Here is a 23,511-nt window from a genome sequence, read left to right on the forward strand (position 1 = left end):
ACAGATGGAAAGTATGTAATCTATGCCATTATCACCAAGTGTTTTAAGAAGTTCTGCGGTAATATGGTCTGAACCAGGGAATAACATATAGGCAACTTTTTATCTCGATATTCCTACGGAATACGGATTTACGCGGGTGAAACCGCGGGGCGCAGCTAGTAGATCTATCAATGATAGTGTAAATAATAGATAGACCACAATAATAAGTACTAGGTAGTTCTGACACAGTGCAAGATGAGTAAGATGACAATAGTGTTAATTTCAGCATGGACATTAACCTTGGGAATTACTATACATCATATGTTCACTAAGATTAGTATTCTCATATGATGAGAATGCAGTTGATAATAATTGAGCCATTCTAAAAATCTATCTATATGCACTTATACTAGAACTGTTAGAGCCAAAAGTATTCAAACGAATGAAGTCACCTGATAATGAGAGAGTTAGAGCATTGGAAATATGCTCATTCCAGGATTGTAGAGAAAACTTTGCATTTGGAAACAATTTTAACGAATTCAGTAAGAAACACTATTACTTGTGATTATTAAGAATTTATATTGAGTTTACTATTGAGCCTATTTTATTATTACTCTTTACTCTCTTTTAAATTTAAATAATACACTTACCTGGTTATTTACAACAACATGCAAAGAACCTCCTACATCAAAGTGTGGAACTTGGGACATCATCAGCATTTCCTGGTTTATTCCTTGCCCGGTGAAGGCTGCGTCGCCGTGTATCTAGATATATTTTTATTTGTGTTATCACTACATAATAAATACACGTCACAAATTTAAAAAACTATGCCGATGCATAGTTTTTATGATTTAATTTAAATCCGATGATTTAGATGTTTTTTTTCATAGATAAGAGTATTTTAAGAGGAAGGTTTATATATCCCATGTAGTCCCATTCAAATTTACTTATGACAACTTGAAGGCAGTTTAGATTTATGAAAGAAAAAATTATGTATTATGATTATCTGATAACATATCTTTACATGAACAATGCTACGACCAAGCCAATGTGTGCCATAAAAACGAATTAATTGTGGGATAGTAAAGGCCTGGTCCCACATAGATTTTCTTCTTCTCAATTTATGTACCTAAAACACCACTTCGTATCATATCAAATATTATTTCAAATAATGAAACGAACGGAAATCTTTGATATGTAACAATTGTTTTTTTTTCTATTCGTTACATTTTGTAAATATAAAAATAAAGCATTTAATACTACGAATTCGAAAAAAATACTGTCTGACTTACTTGAACGTTCATAACCTTATCGCCAAGTCTTGACGAATTGTCCGAAGAATAGTCCCCTTCCCTTAGCTTTAGTTGCTTGGAGCGTGCTTTTCCCATTGAAACAGGATTTGCCGCCTAATAAAATATGAACATACAATATATTTAAATACAATAATATAAGAAGAAAAGAAGTTGCACAATATTAAAGTAAAGCAAGAAACGGAGCCCATAGACATTGTAATCTCTCGTGTTTCAGATTCTTTTCGGCTATTTAAAACCGTATAGAATTACAATCATAAGAATATAATGTCTTCTATTTTATATTCTTCATAGCTATTCATAGTTAGAATTATTTATTTATAACTATTGAGATATGATGTTTTTATTGCGCTGCATTCGCATCATGGCGTCTCGGATAAACATAAATGAAATACGACGATAAATATCATTCAATATTGAATCGTTATGAATCAGAAGCGACTGTGTGTTTTGGTACGACAATTGATGGAGTATATGAAATTCAATTTAAATGTCGTAAACATTTATATGATGCAATTTTAGATTGCAATTCTTAATGGATATAATACAAGAGTATTCAAGAGTTTCAGGTGTTATATGGCTACTACTACTACTACTACTACTACTACTACTGGCTGTATTTTCAATGGAGCCAATCCTTATTAGAAAACGTTTGAACTTAAAAAAAACAACTAATTTTTATACATATTTGTTCTAAGTGAATTTTATAAATGACTGAATCTCATGATTCCGGACAGCTATCGAAAATATCCTTTGAAAATCAAAATAGGCGCCTTTTGTCTGGAAATAATTTGAATTGTCAGTCAAACTAAACATTAAACGAGTGCTTTCAAACTTATATAGCTTCAGGTAAATCTATACTTTTATTAAAAACAGGTAGTCTGTGGATTTACGAATTTGTGACGTTTTAGGCGGTAATCTCACAAACCACTGGAGCGACGTTAAAAATTCTGTATCCGTTGGATTCATACGTGATCTTTGCATATTTGTACTACGGACGAAATTGGGGCGAATAGCTAGTCTTTATATTTTTTTTTTTATGTCATAACGGGCAACTGAGCCGGTGGTTCGCCTGATGGTAAACGATCACCACCGCATTATACAAGCTGACACGGCAAGTTCTGTTCTGCCTTACTCTTATCTTTCAGGTATATGAAAAATGGATACCGATTCTAAGACCAACCGATATCCACACCAAATATCATAAAAACCAGTCCAGTAGGAGTCCTACAGTAACTAACATTGTCACACATGGATTTTATAGATAGAAATATTATAATAATGACAACATAAAGTTTTTAAAGATTTCAAGACATCGTACAAATTGAATAAATTCATGATTCAAAATTGGGGATTTGTCTAAGCAAATAAATTCTTCTGAATTCACTTCCATTTGGTTACGACTCACTCTGCATATAAATTGACGTTTCAGGTAAACGGCCTTCGTGATCCAGTTAGAAATTTAGGGATAATTTGTTAATCTAATTATTTATGACTGATCGGATATCGAACATCGATTGCATAAGGAAAACAATGTAATTGTCGTGTCATTAACATCTTTAGATAATTGTACGCATACTTTTATTCTTCTATTACTATAAATATTTCATAGACTTGATATTAAATATAAATATACATATATATAATTTTTTAATAAAATCAAAATGTATTTATATTTTGAATTAATAAATACGTAAGGGCTTTGAAATCTTATACGCTGTCTAAAATTATACTCTTTAATAATATCAGTTTCTTGAGTGACGTCGAAGATAAGTAATGAAGCGCGTGAAAGGAGTAGTAATATTAAATATTATAGATGAAATTTAATAAGAAAATTGTAAGCCAGACTTAAGCGATAACGACCGTGGGAGGTACCACTCCAAATACTAAAAAGATGACAACAATTTTATATACACAAAAAGGAATGTCAATCGGTTGAAAACTCATGGAGCTATCGAGTAATACCAAAACATCCATAGGAATTAAGAATCTCCTTCGTTTTTGGGACGTCGGTTGAAAAGAAGTTTTTGATAATATACAATTCGACTAACAAAAGTAGTGCTTTAAGAGCATCTGCGAAGTTATCTATCGATATTGTTACACTCTTTTTTGTTTAATGTGAATAATTATAATTTTAATATTAAAAAAACAGCATTTTTGATTGATAACATATCTAGACTATGAATTAGTAATGTTATGTAAAACCCTCAGCTTATAAGCGGTCTCATCGTAAAGTGTTTCATAGAATGTTTATTTATCTTTGAAGATTGCGATTAACCTTTTATTGCATTTACATAGATAAGTATATATTTTGAATATTCATATAATAACAATTTTTAATTTTCGTAGTAAGAAGTAAAGACTGGGCGAATACGAAACATTTATAATAAACAGTTTACGCAATTTTAGCGAAAGTTACAAGTCATTAGTTTACCATTTTCACAATTAGGACTTATCATTTAGGTCCACTGCGAAATTCGGCTAATATTGTTTTCGTTTCGTTTGGGTTTGTTAGTTATAAAAATACCTCCATAGTTCCTTAAGCTATTCCTTATAGTAAATCCTAGGTTAGATAAATATTTCTTAAGTTTACCTAAATTAAGTGTAACAAAATTGAGTAAAATTGATCTTATTTATTTATTTTACCTTAAATCTTACTTCCATAAAAGGTCTTTTTGGATAAGGAACAATAAAAACAATAAATTTAAACAATTACTTACTTCTAAATGTGATGGATTGTTGAGCATCGAGAATCTCACGGACTTTCCATCAACAGTTAAATCTACTGAAGCGCCTGTAATATAAATTTAAACTTTATGTATTGGTTATAAAATGTGATGATCTATTAAATTAATTATTTTTTGTGAATTCAGAATTCATAACTTTAATGTATGTAATTAAACTGATTTGCCATCAATTTATTAGTATTACCATCAATTTTAAAATAAGAATTCAATAATTTTCAAGAAATCCAAAAGGAGTAATACCAACATCTCCTTTGTTAGACAAAGGGTTTAAACTTGCGATAAAATTCTTAGAAAACAATGAAAATATTCGAAACTTTATTCAAACAACAAAGCTCGGTAGATCCAGGATCTAAATATTGGTAAATATTATAAACGTAAACGTTTGTAAGTATGGATGGATGTACTGATCCTTCTTACTCTTTTACACGAAACTAGCTTATCGTATTTGTATGAAATTTGCAGAGATAGAAATTAATATTTTTTGCAAGACTATAAAGTCTGAATTACACATCGGCTACTTTTCACCCAGGTACCATGCGAGTGATGCCGGAACTAACAGCTAGTACAGAATATATAACTATCACAAAAATAATCATATATATAAATCAATAAATAATTTGCACATTAAGAGAAATTACAAACAAACAACATTTTATTTCGTAAATCGCATAAAAATAATAATGTAAAATAAAATTCCTTACTCAAATGTGTTGCAATATCACACGCGGCGTTTGCATCTTCTGGAAATTCTGGGTTGCCATTAAATTTGTGGAATATCTTGACGGGCGGGCATTGCAATTGGCTCGTTAGGGTATTTATCTTGCCCCTGTGAGCCATTGCAAGGGTCACGTATTGAATACCGTCTGTAATCCAATTGGAATTGAAAACGATTTGTGGGTAGTTAAATAAAATATAAGCAGTGGTGGCAGAGTGGTTACGACCTCGGACTTCAATGAAAAACCCCGAGTGAGGGAATTCTAAATCAGGTATTATTCTAGATTTTTCAATTTAGCACACTATCCATATCACCATTACTCGAAACGGTGAATGGAAACGTTGTGAGGAAATCGACATGTCCGTGTATCAAAAGTTCGACGTCATGCGGTTTATGGGACGGCGTGCGTGTTTAGCGGATGTGATATATCTTCTAACCAGCACTTGGCCAGCGTGGTGTATTATGGCCGAAACCACATTCGAGGCCCTATCCCTGCAGTCGGACCCTATATGGGCTGATGATGATGAAATGAAATGTGTGGTATGTTTTTCCGTGTTGTTGAACTGGTGCAGATGTTTGTATTTCTTTTCTATATTCAATCTTTATGAGTTTTTATTTACACAATGTCAAAGCCGTGTACATCCTAATAGGAAATAAATGAAGCCAACGCTTTGACGGCAGTTTAATGAATTGTGGGTAGGTATATTGAAAAGTTTATCCGTGTTTATATTAAAAAGGTTTAGTTTCGGTTGTTTTTATTCATTGATTTTATAAGGTTTTACAGTGGGTGTTGATCTTATATCGAAATATGGAATAGACATGTTAAAAGTAGGAAAAAAAATGTTTTCTTTTTGGGATATAACGCTATTACAGAGAAGATGAACAGAATAATTATAGGTGACAAAAATTGCATCGTGGAAGAATTATGTTTATATAAAATGATGCGTTCTGTCATCGATGCTCCTGCGCGTTTCGTTTTTGTTATTGAATTACTAATAATAATAAAATGATACCTGAAAGTTATTGCGTTTTTACTGAACGAATAACATGACCACAGATTACAGGACTTTCTCCAATTGACATATGCCAGAAAAGTCATCTGTTAATCCTACGCTCTCTACTATCTTTGCGTATGGTTTTTTCAGTTTATCATGTAAATGTAGAAAAGATTATCCCGTTTTATATCTTTAGTAAATTACCATCTCTAATGGTTTTTTTCCTGATTATCGAAATTGACAAAAGAAGATCAATTATTGTACAAATGTTTAAGGTACAGATTAATCTACTATGCAGCCAAGGTTTCCATTTAGTCCTATCCTTAATTGGTCTGGTTTGTTAGAGAATCAACATGGAGAGGGCTTCATTAATTTTATTGTACCATTTATCTTACACAACTGTTCTTATCACAAACAAACGTAAATATATGTTGAGGGTGGAGACGACACAAAAAAAGGGGAAATTAGAGAGATTTATGTGATTGACAATATGTTTATTTTAGGGGTAAATAAAATAATTGATTTGCAGTCAGATTTGTGCTTTTGATGTCTTAACCAATCAATTGATTTGGATGAAATTTGGTACAAAGTTATATCCTGATATTCCATGAGAATGGGAACTATGGGGAAAACTTGGGAACTAAAGAAAAGATCTCTTTCAAAAAACACGGGCGAAGCAGCGGGCGGAAAGCCAAGTTTATCACGTACTGTTTATTACTAGAGTATTTGTCTTAAAAAAATAGGTACAAGGAAATATATTTACTCTTCTCAACACATATGTTATTTACTTTGGTGGTGAAACGATTGAATTAGTACAAAACAAAAGATTGGTATAGTATTTTCTTGTGTTTGGTTTCACGCGAGTATTATACATTTAGAAATTAAAAACTTTTCAACGGATTTTAAACGCGATTTATTCATTATATTATTAACCCGACGTTTCGAACACTTTACAGTCTCCCCGTGACCACGCTCGCTGTAAAGTGTTCGAAACGTCGGGTTAATAATATAATGAATAAATCGCGTTTAAAATCCGTTGAAAAGTTTTTAATTTCTAAAAGATTGGTAATTAATATTTCAAATCAATTTATATATGAAACAGTGTAACATTTCTAGAATTATTTACTCTTTAATAAAATTTATATTTCGTTTAAAATGTGGCCTGATTGTATTAGTAGAAGATCTTTTATAGAAGTTGTATGAGTTACACGTATTATAACTCAGAACGATTGGAAGGATTTCAATGATTTGCCTTGATGGATTGAAGAAATGTAAAAATTCGATACAAAATTAATAAGGTTTAGTGAAATATTACTTACCATTCGCAGTTCTTCTAATAAGCGTTGAGAAGAAAGTCAATAGAGACTCAGCGCCTTCCCCACAATATCTCTTTACAGTGGGGTATTTAACCGATAGGAATTTATCCCAAATCTGGGTTTCTAATAGTTCTTTTAGAATTTCTAGACGTCTCTCCCTATCTATACTATCCGAACTGTTTTCTATCCTTTGGGCGAACCATTCTCGTTCTGCATCTGTCTATAAGAAGAAACTGTACATTTATCTTAAATTTATTATAATAACTATTGTTCTTGAAGTATATTAGAAATGGTGTATTATATGTAGGGTGTAGATTTTATTTCGGGAATACGCTTCGAATATTTCTCGTTCAAGATAATTCAATAACGTTGATTGTCTTATTTGGAATTGTATGTATTAGGTACATTCATATACAATACGCTTCTTAAAAATAATGATGAAATAAGAGACATCAAAATTCTCTTAAATTTAAATTTACATTTTCTCAAATTTTTATAACGCAGTATTTTATAGATATTATATAAAACAAACCTACTTCTAAATACGAAAACTCATATGAAATAGGTCCGCAATATAATTTCTCCAATTGTTCTATCAGATTTTTAGCTGGTCCCTTTCCATTGTGACCGTATAATAAACCCAGGTCTACATGGTCTTCTGAAGTGAGCCCGTACCTGGATAAACTCAGTTCTTTTATGTTCCTGTAAGAATAAACATAGGTATCAAACATTGAGTATTATTTGATATGAATATTCATATTTTAATTGATATTTGACATATATACTAGTACGTATAAATATAAAGAAAGATGAGAATTTTTTGCTACGGTTTGGTAAAAAGACGCGGGTTCGAATCCCGCCTCGTGATCGAATTATTGCTGTTCATTAAAATCAATCTCACATAGAAAGCATTTCAATGCTTTAAAACTAGAAGTTAAATATAAAGAGAAATATTCACACAAAAATTACGATTTATTTCAGCCTACCTAAGCCTCGCGGTCTACACACGTCGTATATGGTGCTTAGTTTATAAGCTTTGCTCAACAAATGTATCACAGAAAACTATAATTAGTTCGAATTAGTAGTTCCTGAGATGAGCGTTCCTACAAACAAATCTTCAGATGTGTATTATCAATATGGGAAAGGGGAAAACAAATGTGTTTTAAGGTATTATTACAAAATTGTAAGCATATTTTTTGTATGCGATAGATAGTTCTTTCTTGTTTTCTTTCATCTTCATTTATGTGTGTTGAATAAAATGTATTGTATTGTTTCTTGTCCCAATTGTTGTTCTTTAAAATAATTTAAACCGTACAATAAAAAGGGTCGTTAATTTTACATAATAATTTTATAAATCTCATTAATTTTGCATTGAAATGGTGGTTATTCGAATCCATCATTTATATTTAATCAACGTAATCCAATTTCGTTAAACTGATTAAAACTGAAACCAACCAAATCCACAATGCCAAGTAACGCAGTATATAAATGTAGGTTTTAATTTATTTCGTACGTATTTACATTGTAGCAAGAAGCAAAATGATTTGCAGTATTTATTTGAGAGTAAAAAAGTCAAAATAAATCATACAGTTATTCAAAAACTATATGTATTCTTATGTACTTATAATATTATAAAATTTATGAAATTCCTGAATTTGTTAGTTTGTGACGTAGGAGGTAATTTCTGGATCTATTGAATCGAGTTTAAAAACTCGGTTATAAAGTAAAAGTTTCGTTATCTGTGAATGTCATTGGCAAAATTTTATTTCGCTTCTAGCCCGGGTCAGCCCGAATAGAGCCGGGACGGGGGGCTAGTGTAATTCGAAATACTAATATAATCCGAAAATACATTTAAGTATATACAGTTTACTGTAAAATGAAAAATTTTTATTTCATCATTCATCATTAATTGTATAGAATCCTCTTATCCATTTTGAGATTAGAGATTAGAGATTTTAATGATTTATTTTTGAAATTGATTTTGTCCTCATATTATGTGGAATTTATTGTACCCTTGGAGTATGGAGCAAATGCATTGAGCATTTGTTTCATTGATCGATTTTCTTTGCGAACTAATAATTGATTTGTCTTCTCGTCTTTGTTGTTGGTCCCCGCCGCGAATCGAACCCTTCAGTTCAGTATTATCCCCACGCGTTAACCACTTTACTAAGGAGGAGGTACTATTGCGTTACTATTGGAAAAATTATCCGGGATTGTTTTATGAACAATTGGTGATTTAAGTACAATTTTCATTACTCGGTTAAGTTACATCTTTGAGCTTTTACAACATCAAGAGAACCATAACAGTTAAAAATGTTTAGTGTTTGTTATGTGTATGAAATCGTACTAATATTATATTAAATGTGAAAATTTGTTTGTTTGGATGTTTGTCCGTCAATCACGCTGAAACTACTGAACGGATTTTGATAAAACTTGTTATAAGGACAGGGTACGAGCTGTCTTGGGTGATAGGATACTCCGATTAAATGTTTCCTTGGGAATGAATCTTGAATGGAATGAAGCTCCCGGGCGAGGCCGGGACGAGCGTCTAGTTAAATACTACATCGTATTTACCTGTTTTCATTCTTATAATCGACATTATCTATTGTAGCCCTAAGATGACCGTACGTCCGGTATGCATTAACTAGCTGATGCGCACGGCAGTTCTCATATCGTTTTGATATAACGTCTTCTGGTATTTCTGTAAATTGATATGAAGTTTAAGATGAAGATTAATCTTTTTTTGATAGTTTATAAGATAAATGTTATAATTATAATACTTAAATGATTGAGTTATCGTTATAGTAAGAAATTGGAGTAGTAAAAACGTTTTTATCGAAAATAGGAAAAGGAAAATTATTATCCAGGTAGGTACATGTGCATTTCAGATTCCTTTTTTAGTTAGAGAGGACAACTGAGCTGATGGGTTACATGATGTTAAGCAACCACCGCCACCCATGAATTTTTTTCACGAGGCTATACCTCGTAAATACTGACTGGATCTAACGGGTAGGAGATAAGAAAAATATTGGCATCGGGAATAGACTGGGAAGTGTGGGATGACGAGTATGAAACACAGTAACATGATATATGTGGAAAGAATAGAAAAAATTCGATCACGAGGCGGGATTCGAACCCGCGTTTTTTGCCAAACCGTAGCGCGGTTGCTACCGTTGACGGTGATCGAATTTTTTCTATTCTTTCCAAATATCTCATTTATAAAGCATTTCAATGCTATAAAATTAAAAAATTAAACACAGAAACATGTGAAAGCTACTCCCACCTGTATACACGCACTTAACCCGGTGCAAGCTGGCTTAAGTCGTTCAGAAACGTGCTTGACTCGCATAAAAAATAAAATCCTATTCACTGATCCTTTTTCTAAAACGACTTTTTCACGTAATTTATTCACTATCCTATTTATTGTGACGTTTCAGATAATACTACGAAATCTATGTTGTCTGTGTCACCAATGGCAAATTGTTGGCTTCTATAGAAAGATTGACTTGAATAGAGAGTAGGTCAGGAATAACAAGCCACAGCAGTAGCTAAGATGGTGGAAAGATATTTAACTTTTTTTTTACATATATTGGATTTTTATAATTTATAGGTAAGACTATTTAGCATTATTTACTTAGATATTGTGTATTTATCATTAGCGATTTTATACAAAAATTAACAGAATATCTGAGAGCAATAGTTCGTGAATATTCCCGTTCTAGTTTTGCAAATAAATAAATGAGAAATTTGTAAATTAACGAAATAATCAGCAAAGGAGCAAATATGAGATAATACGAGAATACACAATCACATGTTTGATAACAGATAATTATTTTTTTTTAGTTTAATCAACAATCGACAATCTATGTTGAATTTGCTATAGTTTTATCTGAAGGAAAATCATAAATCGCAAAGATTTTCTTAAACGATCGCTTACTTCTAGTTTGTTACTGAAAATTACGAATGTAGAACATTGCAATCAAAAACAAGACGCATACCGCTGTCGTTCACCTCTCTCGGCCGATGCCCGAAGACCCCGACTCCCGAATGGTACTTAACCCATCGACACTGCGATCCCCGCCACCTCACTACCTGTCCCGCTCCCACTTTCATAAACGCAATCATTTTCACTCACTTTTTCGTCAAAACATTTCAAAAAGCACGTTCCAAATTCAATTAACCCGGTTCAAGGTCGAGCGAAACGAGAAGTGCGCGGGAGCGCTTTACGCCGCGTTTGAATATGGACTGGCGGTGAGCGAGATAGCGATATAGATTACAGAACAAATAGAAATATTGGTTTGTGTTCATTGCCTTGTTGACTGTGTGAATGGCTTGTCAGCTGATAGTATGACACAATAATCTTTACTGATAACGAAAATGTATTGATGAGAGTTATTACATACATTCAAATTACCTTTAATAAATACGATTTTACTACATACTCTATTGTTGTTTTTTGAAAGGTTTAATTCATAATTGAAGGTTCTTTTTGTTATTATTGATTTATTTATATGCTAGTGTTTTTTTTTTATCAAGGTACAAGGTGGTATAGAGTAATGATAAAAGCATAGCAACTATCACACCAATGATAGCACATAATAAACGGCAGATAAGGTATGCTTTTGTATTAAATAATATAGAAATTCGTGACACACTAATTTTGTAAATAACTCACATTTATATATGACACGGATAAACGATATAATACATTTTAATTATGTAGGAATTCTTTAATAAAAGTAATTATTGTTATGTAAATCAGAAAGGTAGATTAATGAAGTTTCGGTCAAAAAGTATAGATAAAAATATTTAAAGTAAAACAAAGATAAAAATTTATCGCTTTAGCTCGCTAAGAATTTTACGTTAAAGAAAGTAATCGTAGGTGTTCAATGAAATAGATATATTCATTGCTTGCAACCTTACCTAAACCATTTTTTTTTTTAATTAAAAAAATATGAAAAAAGAACATTAAAATTTGAAATTAATTTACATTGCAGATGGTACATGTCGAAATTTTTTTTTACAATTTTTTTTACTGTTTGTTCTAGCTAATCACCGGTTTAATTTGGTGCACCGATTTTGACTTGACGTCTCCAGCAGATAGCCGATATAATGAAAAATCACTGAGGTTATTTTTATTTCAATATTCTTACGGGAAAATTGGGATTTAAAGGACACTTGTGACACCGCACAACACAGGTAGTATAAAATAAAAACTAACAAAATGACTGACACCCAATTATATATTTTAAGTAAAATAAAGGAAGAAAAATGTACAATCCATGATACCGTACAATGAGTAATATAACTAAGCACAGTATTAAATATTGTTTTTTTTTTGACAATTTAACTTTCAGTCGTTTAGATAAAAGTTCGAATCTCGACCACCGATCGAACCCAGTTTTATTAACACATAGTCCCATTAGATAATATATACTATTTTCACGATAATATAATATCATTTGACAATTTACTGCGTTATATCACGTTACATTTAATGCAGTTAGCATGTAAGCAAAGATAAAATCACATTATTAAGTAAAACACAAAACGGGGTCATCCATTATTTTATTTACTGTACATGACTTTGGACCTCTTTATAACCAACAAGTTCAGTAAGTAGATATATAAAAATTTACGAAAAGATGTTAATTTTTATAAACTGTTAATTACTCCCTACGTGTTTGCGGCACATTTTCATTGTTAAATATAAATATAGAAATAACAACATTTCATTATAATCTCATTTGATAATAATAATCTAAAGCGATTACACAAATAGAAAAAATAAAACTTCTTCGCATGTACCTATGTTATATTTGAAATATTAAGAATTGGATGACAAAGGAGTGTTTAGGTCATCTATAGTATTTTTTATTTCAAATTTAGTTTAATAGAAAACAGACTCAGAGCTCAATGAAAAGTAAAAATTCCAGTATAGTATTTCCCAAAGATATTTTCTATACCGGGCAAAACATTTTGTGAAAACAACTAAGATGGAGATAATGCTAATATAGAGAAAACGGGTCGTTTATTTTTCTATTTATTGAGTATGGTTGTACGAAAATCTCAATTGGGTGTGAAATTATTTTTCCTCGGGCGATACGCTCTCACATTTCTTTACTTTAGTTTAAAAATATACAACGATCCATGAATCTTGATACAGAATTATTTTATTGCTTCCTCGCAATCAATTCCAATGATCCTGTTTGATTAATATTCGATAATGATAATAAATGTTTTGATTTGAATAAAACCTCTAGTTTCATTAACGCTTACCGTAGAGCTTTTCACAAAAGCTAATAGAAAATAAGGAAATAAGGAAATAAATTCTGCTTGAACGAAATCACCCTACCGCCTTAAAATCCCGTACACATTATAGTCAACTATGCGACTATCATAGAGCATAAATATGTGCAACATCATTGCAAATGCAAAGACCTATTTTCTAATACCACAGATAATAATACTATACTAGTTCTAAGGTTTGGTCTTTGAGCACGAGCGAGCACGCATCGGCACGAAATGGGTCTGCTCGCAACAGTAAAGCGTTCACAGAAGATCTAGTTGGGTGACATAGTAGCTACTGTATGTCGTTGGGAGCTGTAGGTCCGTATCCTTTTCCTCACCCTTCCCAGTTCATTCCTTTATGCACGTATCCTTATACCTTAAAAGCGGGCAACGCATTTGCATAGGCTCTTAATCTGCAATGGTCATGTTCAATGTCATGATCGTTTACCATCAGGGGAGTTCAGTTGCCCGCTATTACATATAAAATATATTAAAATACTTACAAAAAATTAATTAAATAAGGACTTATAAAATTAAATCACTTTATTATATATGAAGCTTTACTCGTAATCTAATAAAATTATATTTTTCAGAAGCACAATGAATGAAAGGAAAAAATCTTTACGTTTTTCAATATTGTCGACTTTAAAACAAAAATATCAATACGTCGGTGAAATGAGTAACTTACATGGAATGAGCATGATTTGCTCTCCAAACATACCTCTAATAAAAAGGTTAGTGTATTTCGATATTTAAGGTATTATACTTATTCACATACAAATTTAAATTGTTTTAGGAGCATTGAAAGAAGCGATTTTTGAAGATCAGTTAAGTTAAGCCAGTGAAGTATAGCCCGTGCTTCCATCCTACCTTCGAGATTCGTAGGAAATCGATAAACAGTTTCTATTGCATTATTTATTATATTTTCAGACTATTTTGGCTTCTAATATGGCTAGTATGTTGTTTCGGAGCATGGTCGGTTTTGAAGACATCTCTCTCCCTGTTCAGCTCGAAAGTTATCGCATATAATGTTGACACAAATTCTTTGGAATGGGACACTCCCTTCCCAGCTGTTACGTTATGCGAAACTGTCGACAATAGTCGGCTTAACGCTTATCTAAAGAAGTAAGTTCGTAGTTGTTTTAATTAGTCTATTAGAAGAAATAAGTGTTATTTATTGTATTGAAAGAATACCGTTTCAATTCCTATCGCTATAAACGTTTATCCTACAAATTGGTTGACAACCAACCGATTCGATTGTAATTCTTGTTATTTGATGACTTCGTGGTTTTTCAACCGAACGATTATGGTATGGTATGATTCTTTTTGTGTCTGATAGGGAATTGTCATTTTACAATTTTTTTTATTTTTTTTTTATGTCATAGCGGGCAACTGAGCTGATGGTTCGCCTGATGGTAAGCGATCACCACCGCCCATGAACATTCGCAAAGGTTGGGCCTGTGCGAATGCGCTGCCCGCTTTTTTGGGATAAGGGAAAAGGAATGGATTAACGACTGGAAAGAAGGAATGGACTGGGACGGGTGAGGAAAAGGAAACGGGCCTCATTTTGAGTGGTATCTCACGCACAGGGTCGTCAGTAACCTTTTTGTAGAAAAGAAATGCTTTGGGTAATTCAATGATGAATATTCTATGATGAATTGATATAAAAATTTGTGCTCGAATAAATAATTATAGATATTTTATTCAAAAGTTATTGAGCATTATGTTATAATTTATGTTACTATTTACTACTACTTTCGGTATGTGGTAGTCGAGCACGCTTGGGCACGAATTGGGCCAGCTCGCACCGGGGAAGTACCACACCCCCACAGAAGACCAGCGTGAAATAGCATTCTGCTGTTTTTCGTTCGGTGAGTGGGGGAGCCGGAGGCCCATATCCTTTTCCTTCCCCTTCCCAGTCCTTTCCTTTATTCCTCTCGCCAATCCTTTCTTAATCCCTTCCCAATTTAAAGTCGGCAATCCATTTGTAGAGGCGTAAGGTCTGTAATCGACTTCACGCCTCTACAAATGTTCATGGGCGGTGGTAGCGCTTACCATCAGGCGTCCCACCAGCTCCATTGCCGATTATGAAATAAAAAAAAAATACTAAAATGCAATATAAGATCATAATTAGAAACAAAATTTTTGTAATTCATAAAAATATTGAATAGTTTTATATATATATATTATATTGAATAGTTTTATTGTAGCAACAATTTACCATCTAGTATGGCACACTTCTACAAGCACGTGTCTTACTGGAGCATTAAATACTGCCGGCTCTGTGTCTCGTGCGAAAGGAGTGTGACTTGCTCTGACGATTTTATTCAACATGTAGCAAGGATAAGGGCTAATTGTACTGAGCTGTTGACGGACTGCTGGTGGGGAGGGGAGTATTTTCGATGCTGTAACAGGTTATATTTTCTTTTATTATGGAAAACTGGCTTTTCGCCCGCGTAAGGAAACGATAAGTAGGCGTGTAGGGTTTGCGTGTAGGTCTAGTTTACTTGGGTTATGTTATGGTTTGATTGAGTAGCTTACGTAACAGCTGCCTCTCCCATGAAATGTTTCGTAAAATAATAAAGAGAGGTGTTTTAAATACGTGTTTAATTTCTGAGTTGTATATTCCCGTCCGTATATCAGTTAGTATATCTTTTTATTACAATTCTTTGACCACAACATCTTTTTCTTTGTGAAATAAACATATTTAATATTTTACTTTCCCATTAGATTCCGACCGATCAAAACTGAATATGGCGTTTGCTTTTCCTTTAATTCGGAGTTACACGGTAATAAGTCAGATATTGTGTTCGTGAATAGAAAAGTTGGCACTCCTAAATTGGTGTTTACTACTATTAATACAGTACTCGTGAGTATTTTATATTTATTTAGAGTGCAGTTTGTCAAGGTCTTGGATTAGTTTGATAAATCGCCACGTATTTAGTTTGTTTAGCTAAAGAAAGACTAAAATCAAAACTAAGGATGTAACGCCAATAGATAGGTGTTATTTTTATAGCAAATGAAATACAGAGAGCTTATATTTTTACTAGTAAATATTTTATAACAAACTAATAGAGTGCAGAAGTTTTGAAATATAAAAGTACCTAGTAGGTATACGCCAAGTGAAGCTCCTTTAATTTTTCATAAGCAATTTATTATGAACTTGCGTCTAGTAAAAAGAATAAAGTAACTTTATAAATTGTAAGAAATAATAAATTGATTTTCCTCAGTTCAGATATTGAATTGAAAATAAAAAAAAATGTGTTTTTTCTTTAATCATATATATATGCCTGTAGAATGCCTGTTTAATCATATATATATGCCTGTATCAATATTTTACATGCCTTTTTTATTAAAAGAAATAATATACGATTCTTACCTGCCCTCCAGAAACCTTGGAGACCTTCTGAGATAAGGATAATAATAATAAACATTGTAGGTAAAAATTCACGCATCAGAAGATACGGTAATCGTTGACATGGTTGATTTGTTGGGGCGATTTAATTCTATTCCACTGATGGCTAATTCGGAAATTATGTTATCGGTGAATATGTTTTCTTTATTTTGCAATATAGATATTCAAAACCCTTATATTTATATTTTAGGTACATGTTCAATTTGAAGAAGTGTAACTGAAGCATATTTTTTAGGTACACTTGTCATAATTCGGATTTACTGTATGTACATTAACAATATGATGAATCTATGTTTTGAATAATGGTATATTTTACAGAAATTGTACACTTAATACAAGTACAATACAGTACAAAATAATACAAAAAGGTTCATTATTGAGAAAATGTGTGGAATTTTGCCATTGGTTCACTATGTAAATACTTTGATGTAAACTTTTAACAGCAAATAACTTAAACATTTGTTAAAAGTGCTTGCTACTTTATTATATTTAGTAGGAAATTGTAAGAATATATTCCTGTCAGTATTAGAGCTTATAATGTACCATGGGGGTGATTTAAAATGTTTCATTTACTACAATTTTTATGTGCCTATGCTCAATATAGTACTCAATAATATTCCCTTAATTTCACTGAATCTTTTGATCTTCATTTATTTTAGGTAGAACAAACAGTCAACGATCCAGCTGTGACGTCAGTGAAGCCATATCTGCGCGACTGTTTGTTCAAAGGAGAGAGGCCAACGTTTACAAAGGATTGGCCATTTGCTTTCTATTCAGTGACCGCTTGCATGCTGTATTGTAAAGCGATAACGCAGTACCAGCTGTGCAATTGTACTTACCATTTTATATCCAGTATTGGTACGTTTTGTGTTTGGGAACAATTGTTGAATGTGTGGAGAAAAGATTGTTGAATATGACTTGATGTGATAAGATAAAAAATGGATACTTTTTAATGTTAATTGTACTTAATATTAGTAGAGATATGGTAAATGGCAATCAGTCGATATAGACGATTTCTACTACTATTGATACAATCATATAAAGCATAAGGCTGTCATGGATTATACGTGCAAAGTCCTCGTTCATGTGTGATTTCCGGGATCCTATGTCGTTTCTCATATCTAAAATTGCTTTTTACTATACAAAATTTCATAAAAATCTGTTCAGTGGCTTAAAAGTGATAAAGAGACAGAGTTACATTCGCACTTATAAAATTAGTAGGGATTATGATGTTAGTCGCACCAACCTATTTCATTTCTGTATCGCATTTAATACTCGCTGTATAAATGTCCTAAGTTGGATGATCTTTAACTTTTCGTCTAAATCCTATCAGGTTATGAATCCACCACTTTTTCTTTGCATACAAGTTCATATTTTCATAGACTCACAGAAAACCAAACGAATAGACTGAAAATAAATTAAAACTAGTAAGCATTTAATATGAAGCCTTCTAGAATACAAACATAGGCAGCTACTCTTAATTTATGTATAGTAAAGACTATAAGCGACTGTAAAATATAATATGATATAATACGAGAGTTTTGTGTATATAAAGATTTTACATCTAACCCATGTATTATACAGTAATAAAAAAAATCGCAGTAACTTACATTAGAATAATCTTGCATTTCAGTAAATATGCCGCCATGTGATGTAAATGGACTCGTTTGTTTAACTATTAACAAAGGTAAAATATATAATAAGTAGGTATTGTCAATATACTATAGATTTTTGGATAACAGAGAGTATCTAGTGACATACATGATGCACTAATTAAAACATCGACAAAACAAAATATGGCTATGATAGTTTAGACAAAAGATATACCTCTATTACTTCTAAGATATATAATACTGAACAAATAAAAATATGTTTAGACAAAAATTATGTTATATTTTAAAATTAACATTCGTTAGAAAGATTAGAAACATGGCGTATGTACATTGAATTCTCTTTTTCTGATTTTCGATTCGGTCTGCTTTCCCGCCAAAATGTGCGCCGTATACGAAGCAAAGGAAATTTCTTGTACAGCCTTAATGTTAGAATTTTTTAAATAATGTTAAATATTTTGTTGTATTATTTACAGTTTTTATGTTGATTATTTAGCACTAATAATATTAATTCTAAAAATATATTTTTTACATTTGGAATTTTTTATTAAAAGTGTCATCTTACAAAATTCGATGTTAGCCGCTAGAAAAAATAAGATGATACGTTTTTATAATAAGTAATTACTTTTAGATGAATTTTTGAAATACAATTGCACATGTCCTGTGAGTTGTGAAGAAACTACGTACAAACTCATTCACATGTCTTACAAGTAAGTAATTTTTTATGATTTTTTTTATATTTATATTTATGGATATCTACTGGCAAGTCTATGCACATATACGTATTACACACCTTGGAACAAAATTTAAATCTTTAGTATTTTTTCAATGACGAATAGGTAATTTGAATGTTAGTTTTTCATATGAAAAATGAATTTCCGATTGTATAGTAATAATTTTTTACTTTCCTGTTTATCTGATGATGATTAATGAAACACCTTTGGTTTTATCAACGTATAAAATAGGTATTTCATTAGTAAATTAAACAGTCATTTCCCGATAGGAAATTAAATTTTCACTAATAATATTACGAATTTAGGTACTACTATAGTATCTATATATTTTGTTATCTATGATTTTGGTTAGTTTAATTCAACTCCTTTTAATATTATACCTACGATTGGTGTGATGGTAAGTTGAGATAAAAGTTCATTTAAGAGATATTTCTTTAATACTAATTGCGATAATTTTAAATAGATAGTATTTGCAATTTGTTGTGGAATATTAGTAGCTGCACGTTCTTAGTTCTAGTGTCAAATCTTGCTTCGACTGTATTGTTTTAGATTTGTTACTCAATAATTTTGTGGGTCTTCATCCGATTGAATTTGAAATTGTCGCCCCCCCTACAAAATTCCCTTTTTTTGAATAAATTAATTTATTAATTCGTATTTAACATTTAAAGTGGCTGCACTAAGTTCCTTTGTGTGTAAAGCTTAAAACGAATCAATAGAATCAATCGGGATTCGGGATTGGGATGAATTCTATAGTTTCTCTTTGAACCTGAACAAGATAATCGTTCAGACTTGAGGGAGAACTTAGTTACGTTAGTGAAATTGAATTTTCTCGGTCGCTGCCGAGTTTTGTTAGTGTACCTACTTTGATGTTGAGATTTATTTGAAGCTATATTCAATAGCTTCAAATAAATCTTTAGAAGTTTATACTCATTATATAATAAGATCCAATTGTTAGTGTATCAATTCAATATTATAGATTGTTGTTTATTTGTATAATATACACATTCGTCACGGATTACATAGGAGGTTTTGTGACGTTGTTTAATGTGAGAGTTGAGTACGTTTCAGCACGTATTGAGTCAGCTCGTACCAAGTCAAGTACCACAACCCCACAGAAAGCAGACGTGAAAGAGTAGCGTGCAATTGTGTTTCGTACGGTGAATGGGTGACTCGGAGGCCCGTTTCCTTTTATAACTCTTCTAGTATATTCCATCTTTCCAATCGTCAATCCTTTCCTTATCCCTTACACCTTAATTTTCATCGTGCTGGTGATCACTTAGCATCTAGCTAAGCATTGAACATACATATTTGTTTTTTTTTACTTTTGACTAAGTACCTTCAAGATTTCTTAATTTCAGGAGATCAACTAAGCAGCTAGATAATGAAATACCGTCTTCTCGTACAGTGGTCCGTCTTCTACAGTTGCCATCTATAAGATATCGGCGATTTGTCATACGCGATAATCTTGGACTTATGGGTAAATAATCTTAATAGATTTTAATTACGTGTCACGTTTAATTTTTAGTTTTATAGCTTTATAAATGAGAAATTTTGAAAGAATAGAAAAAATTTGATCACGAGGCAGGATTCGAACCTGCGTATCTTGCCTAACCTTGGGTTAGGCAAATTTTTTCTATTCTTTCAAAACTACGTGTCACGTTGTTTGTCCGCGATGGATTCCTTAACTGCTCGACCGATTTAAATCAAATTAGCACACCATGTGCGGTTTGATTCGACTTAAAACATAAGTTTATATTATTACAATTACGATAAACAACTATCCGGGCGGAGCCAGAGCGTGCAGGTAGTTATATATATAATAGTAAGTATACAAAATAGATCTATTCAAAGAAATGTATTTAAATTATTATAATAATAACAACTTACCTTTTAAATAGCGAAAAAATTAATTAAAGATGTTGGATTGTCATTGTTGACTACTTCTAGTGCTCTGTATTTCATTGCTATCGATCTAAATGTTTAAATATGCCGAAAGCTGTTAAAAGTTATGTTCGTAATATTATTCTGAAGGTAAAACAATATTCTTAAGGTTATACTGACGCGATGGTGACGATACCCTTATTTAAGTCATATTATGTTAAGGCATTGTAGGTTGTATCATTAAATAAAAAACGTTTGCTTGCTTCACGTTGAAATAGACAACATAGGCCGTGATTTATTTTTTGATAATGAGCGATAACAATCTCTATGAATACATAAAAAATCCATCAAGCTAACCATTTGTCAAATATAGAAAGATGAAACTTATATATCATTAATATGTGCTTAGCAATAAAGTGACCTATGCTGAATAAATATAAGGCACTTAACCACTCGTTTAACTGCGACTTCTAATCCTCTAATCTATATATATAAAAGAAAGTGGTGTTAGTTACACTATTTATAACTGAAGAACTGATTAACCAATTTGGCTGAAAATTTGTGCAGAGGTAGCATGGACCCAGGAGACGGACATAGGGTAGTTTTTATCCCGGAAATCCCACGCGAACGGGAACATGCTAGAAAAACCCCGGGTCTTAATTTCCTGCGATAGCTAGTAATGTAATAAAGAATACCTTTTAATATAATTAATTCAGATAGAAGCGATCTCATCAATCTGTTTTCAGTGGACATCGGTGGCGTGGGCGGAGTGTTTTTTGGTGCTTCGCTTCTCAGCTGTATCGAATTTGTGTACTTGTTCTGTATTCGCCGGAGATCTTAAGTTACTGTTGTATGGTTATGGTTGGTATCAGTATCAACCAATAAATTAGGAACCTCGGATTTTAAAACACACGGGCAGACTGAAAATCAACGCTGTTTGACGGTTAAAGCTCAACAGCATGGCTGAGTCTGTCCCGATTGTCATTCTATTTTTTTTAAGTTTATTATTAAGTTTTTTTAGTTTTAATGTTGTTGTGTGGCAATAAAGATTGTTTTCTTTCTTTCTTTCAAGTATTGGCTCGGATGTTGTGTATTTATTTATGGTAAAATTGATTTGCTGATATTTGGATGAGAGTTAAACTATGTCTAATGTTGTTTCATTTAGAGCAAACTGCTTTGGTCACTAAAGTATGAGTTATATAATAATGAAATTTTTGTAATTTCTACCGTAGTGTGTGTATTTTATGTGTATTATATATTGTATGTGTATTTTTATTCGTGTATATATTGTATAGTATATTAGGTAATGTTAAGATATAATAATATATAAAAAGTATATCTTAAGATTATTGTTCTTTTTTAATTTTATTTATCTGTGGTGTACAATAAAATATTTTCATTATATTGTATTATATTAAGAATGTGCTGGAGTATCAACCGATACATGTAATCGTAGGCACGTCATACGATCAGTCCAAAAATTTTGATATATCATATACCTATTCGCGTGTCACATTATATATATTAATAAATAATAAACATGTTTCACAAGTAGCAATGCTTCGTGATATTTCATGTTTTTTTATAAATTCAATTCTTTTAAGATATATACACTACTATACACAACCACTTCAAACGAGTTGATTTACGTGTATTGTGTATTTCCCAGAAGATATTTTGGCGCCGCGCTATAATTCAGCAGTGTGCTCTGAACTGCAAATGTTGCCTATTGTTTTGTGTGATAATATAGTCGAATAAATTAACGTTGTTGCAACTGTTAATAACAAAGCTGCATTTACTAGGAGCCCGGCGTTGGAAGCTCGACCTTCTTACTTGTCTCACCCGCTTTATAATCTTGATACATTGTATAAGAATAAATTGTACCGTGAAAACAATGATGTTATTATAATAAAGGTGCGAGAACACGCTAAAATACACCAGGCAACGAACCTTTGTGTATTAATTTGGGAATTCGGCGAATCCACAAAATTGTTTTATTTCAGTACCTACATAGACGTAAAATTTTATTTTTTCTTCCACTTGGATACAGTTCATTACCCGTATGTGTGGATTGACATGCCCTTATTATTTTTAGATATAAACATAAATATTTAATTATAGCACCAGTACCGTATATGATACATGAAGTATTTTCTAGGCGCCATTATTACAAGAATTAAACTGATTTTAAGTAACATTTTTTATACTTCAGTGATATTAATGAAATTAAAAAGCAAAACGAGATTCATTAAACTATTCTTGCTAATAATTAGTAGAAGATTTCATATCATAAGAGCTACATAATACGTATATAGTTAAATATGTGGATATGATATACAATACGCTATTTTCATAAGTGTTATTTAGTTCTGAGGTCGTCAAAACAAGCCTAAGGCTAAGGGAGTTAATTGGCTTGAGACCAAAATTATTGAGTATCGAGGGTTATTCTATATCATAGATCGCGCCTCCAGGCGTTGTTTTACTTCTTTTTATAGCTATTTCATATATCGGATATATT

General features: G+C 31.8%; 2 protein-coding genes across 2 annotated transcripts in view; one reads left to right on the forward strand and one right to left on the reverse strand.

Moving 5' to 3' along the window:
• LOC119836037 (probable 2-oxoglutarate dehydrogenase E1 component DHKTD1 homolog, mitochondrial) overlaps positions 1 to 11,306 on the reverse strand; it is a 29,869-nt gene extending 18,563 nt beyond the window's left edge. The window contains exons 1-8 of the mRNA XM_038361217.1: positions 11,061 to 11,306; positions 9,637 to 9,763; positions 7,599 to 7,764; positions 7,066 to 7,282; positions 4,738 to 4,899; positions 4,010 to 4,083; positions 1,272 to 1,385; positions 630 to 743 (exon numbers count right to left, since the gene is read on the reverse strand). Coding sequence (XP_038217145.1) covers positions 630 to 743; positions 1,272 to 1,385; positions 4,010 to 4,083; positions 4,738 to 4,899; positions 7,066 to 7,282; positions 7,599 to 7,764; positions 9,637 to 9,763; positions 11,061 to 11,187 — 1,101 coding nt within the window. The 5' untranslated portion in view covers positions 11,188 to 11,306. The remainder of the gene's footprint in view (positions 1 to 629; positions 744 to 1,271; positions 1,386 to 4,009; positions 4,084 to 4,737; positions 4,900 to 7,065; positions 7,283 to 7,598; positions 7,765 to 9,636; positions 9,764 to 11,060) is intronic.
• A 2,746-nt stretch (positions 11,307 to 14,052) lies between these two features.
• LOC119839074 lies at positions 14,053 to 21,920 on the forward strand. Its single transcript, XM_038365269.1, has 7 exons — positions 14,053 to 14,087; positions 14,284 to 14,478; positions 15,582 to 15,767; positions 16,084 to 16,222; positions 17,428 to 17,626; positions 20,518 to 20,589; positions 21,740 to 21,920. Exons 1-7 carry the CDS (start codon positions 14,053 to 14,055, stop codon positions 21,832 to 21,834), a joined length of 921 nt encoding a protein of 306 aa, XP_038221197.1. The 3' UTR covers positions 21,835 to 21,920.
• The last annotated feature ends 1,591 nt before the right edge of the window (positions 21,921 to 23,511 follow it).

Source organism: Zerene cesonia, chromosome 3 (assembly GCF_012273895.1).
Source record: "Zerene cesonia ecotype Mississippi chromosome 3, Zerene_cesonia_1.1, whole genome shotgun sequence".
NCBI classification, from domain to species: Eukaryota; Metazoa; Arthropoda; class Insecta; order Lepidoptera; family Pieridae; genus Zerene; species Zerene cesonia.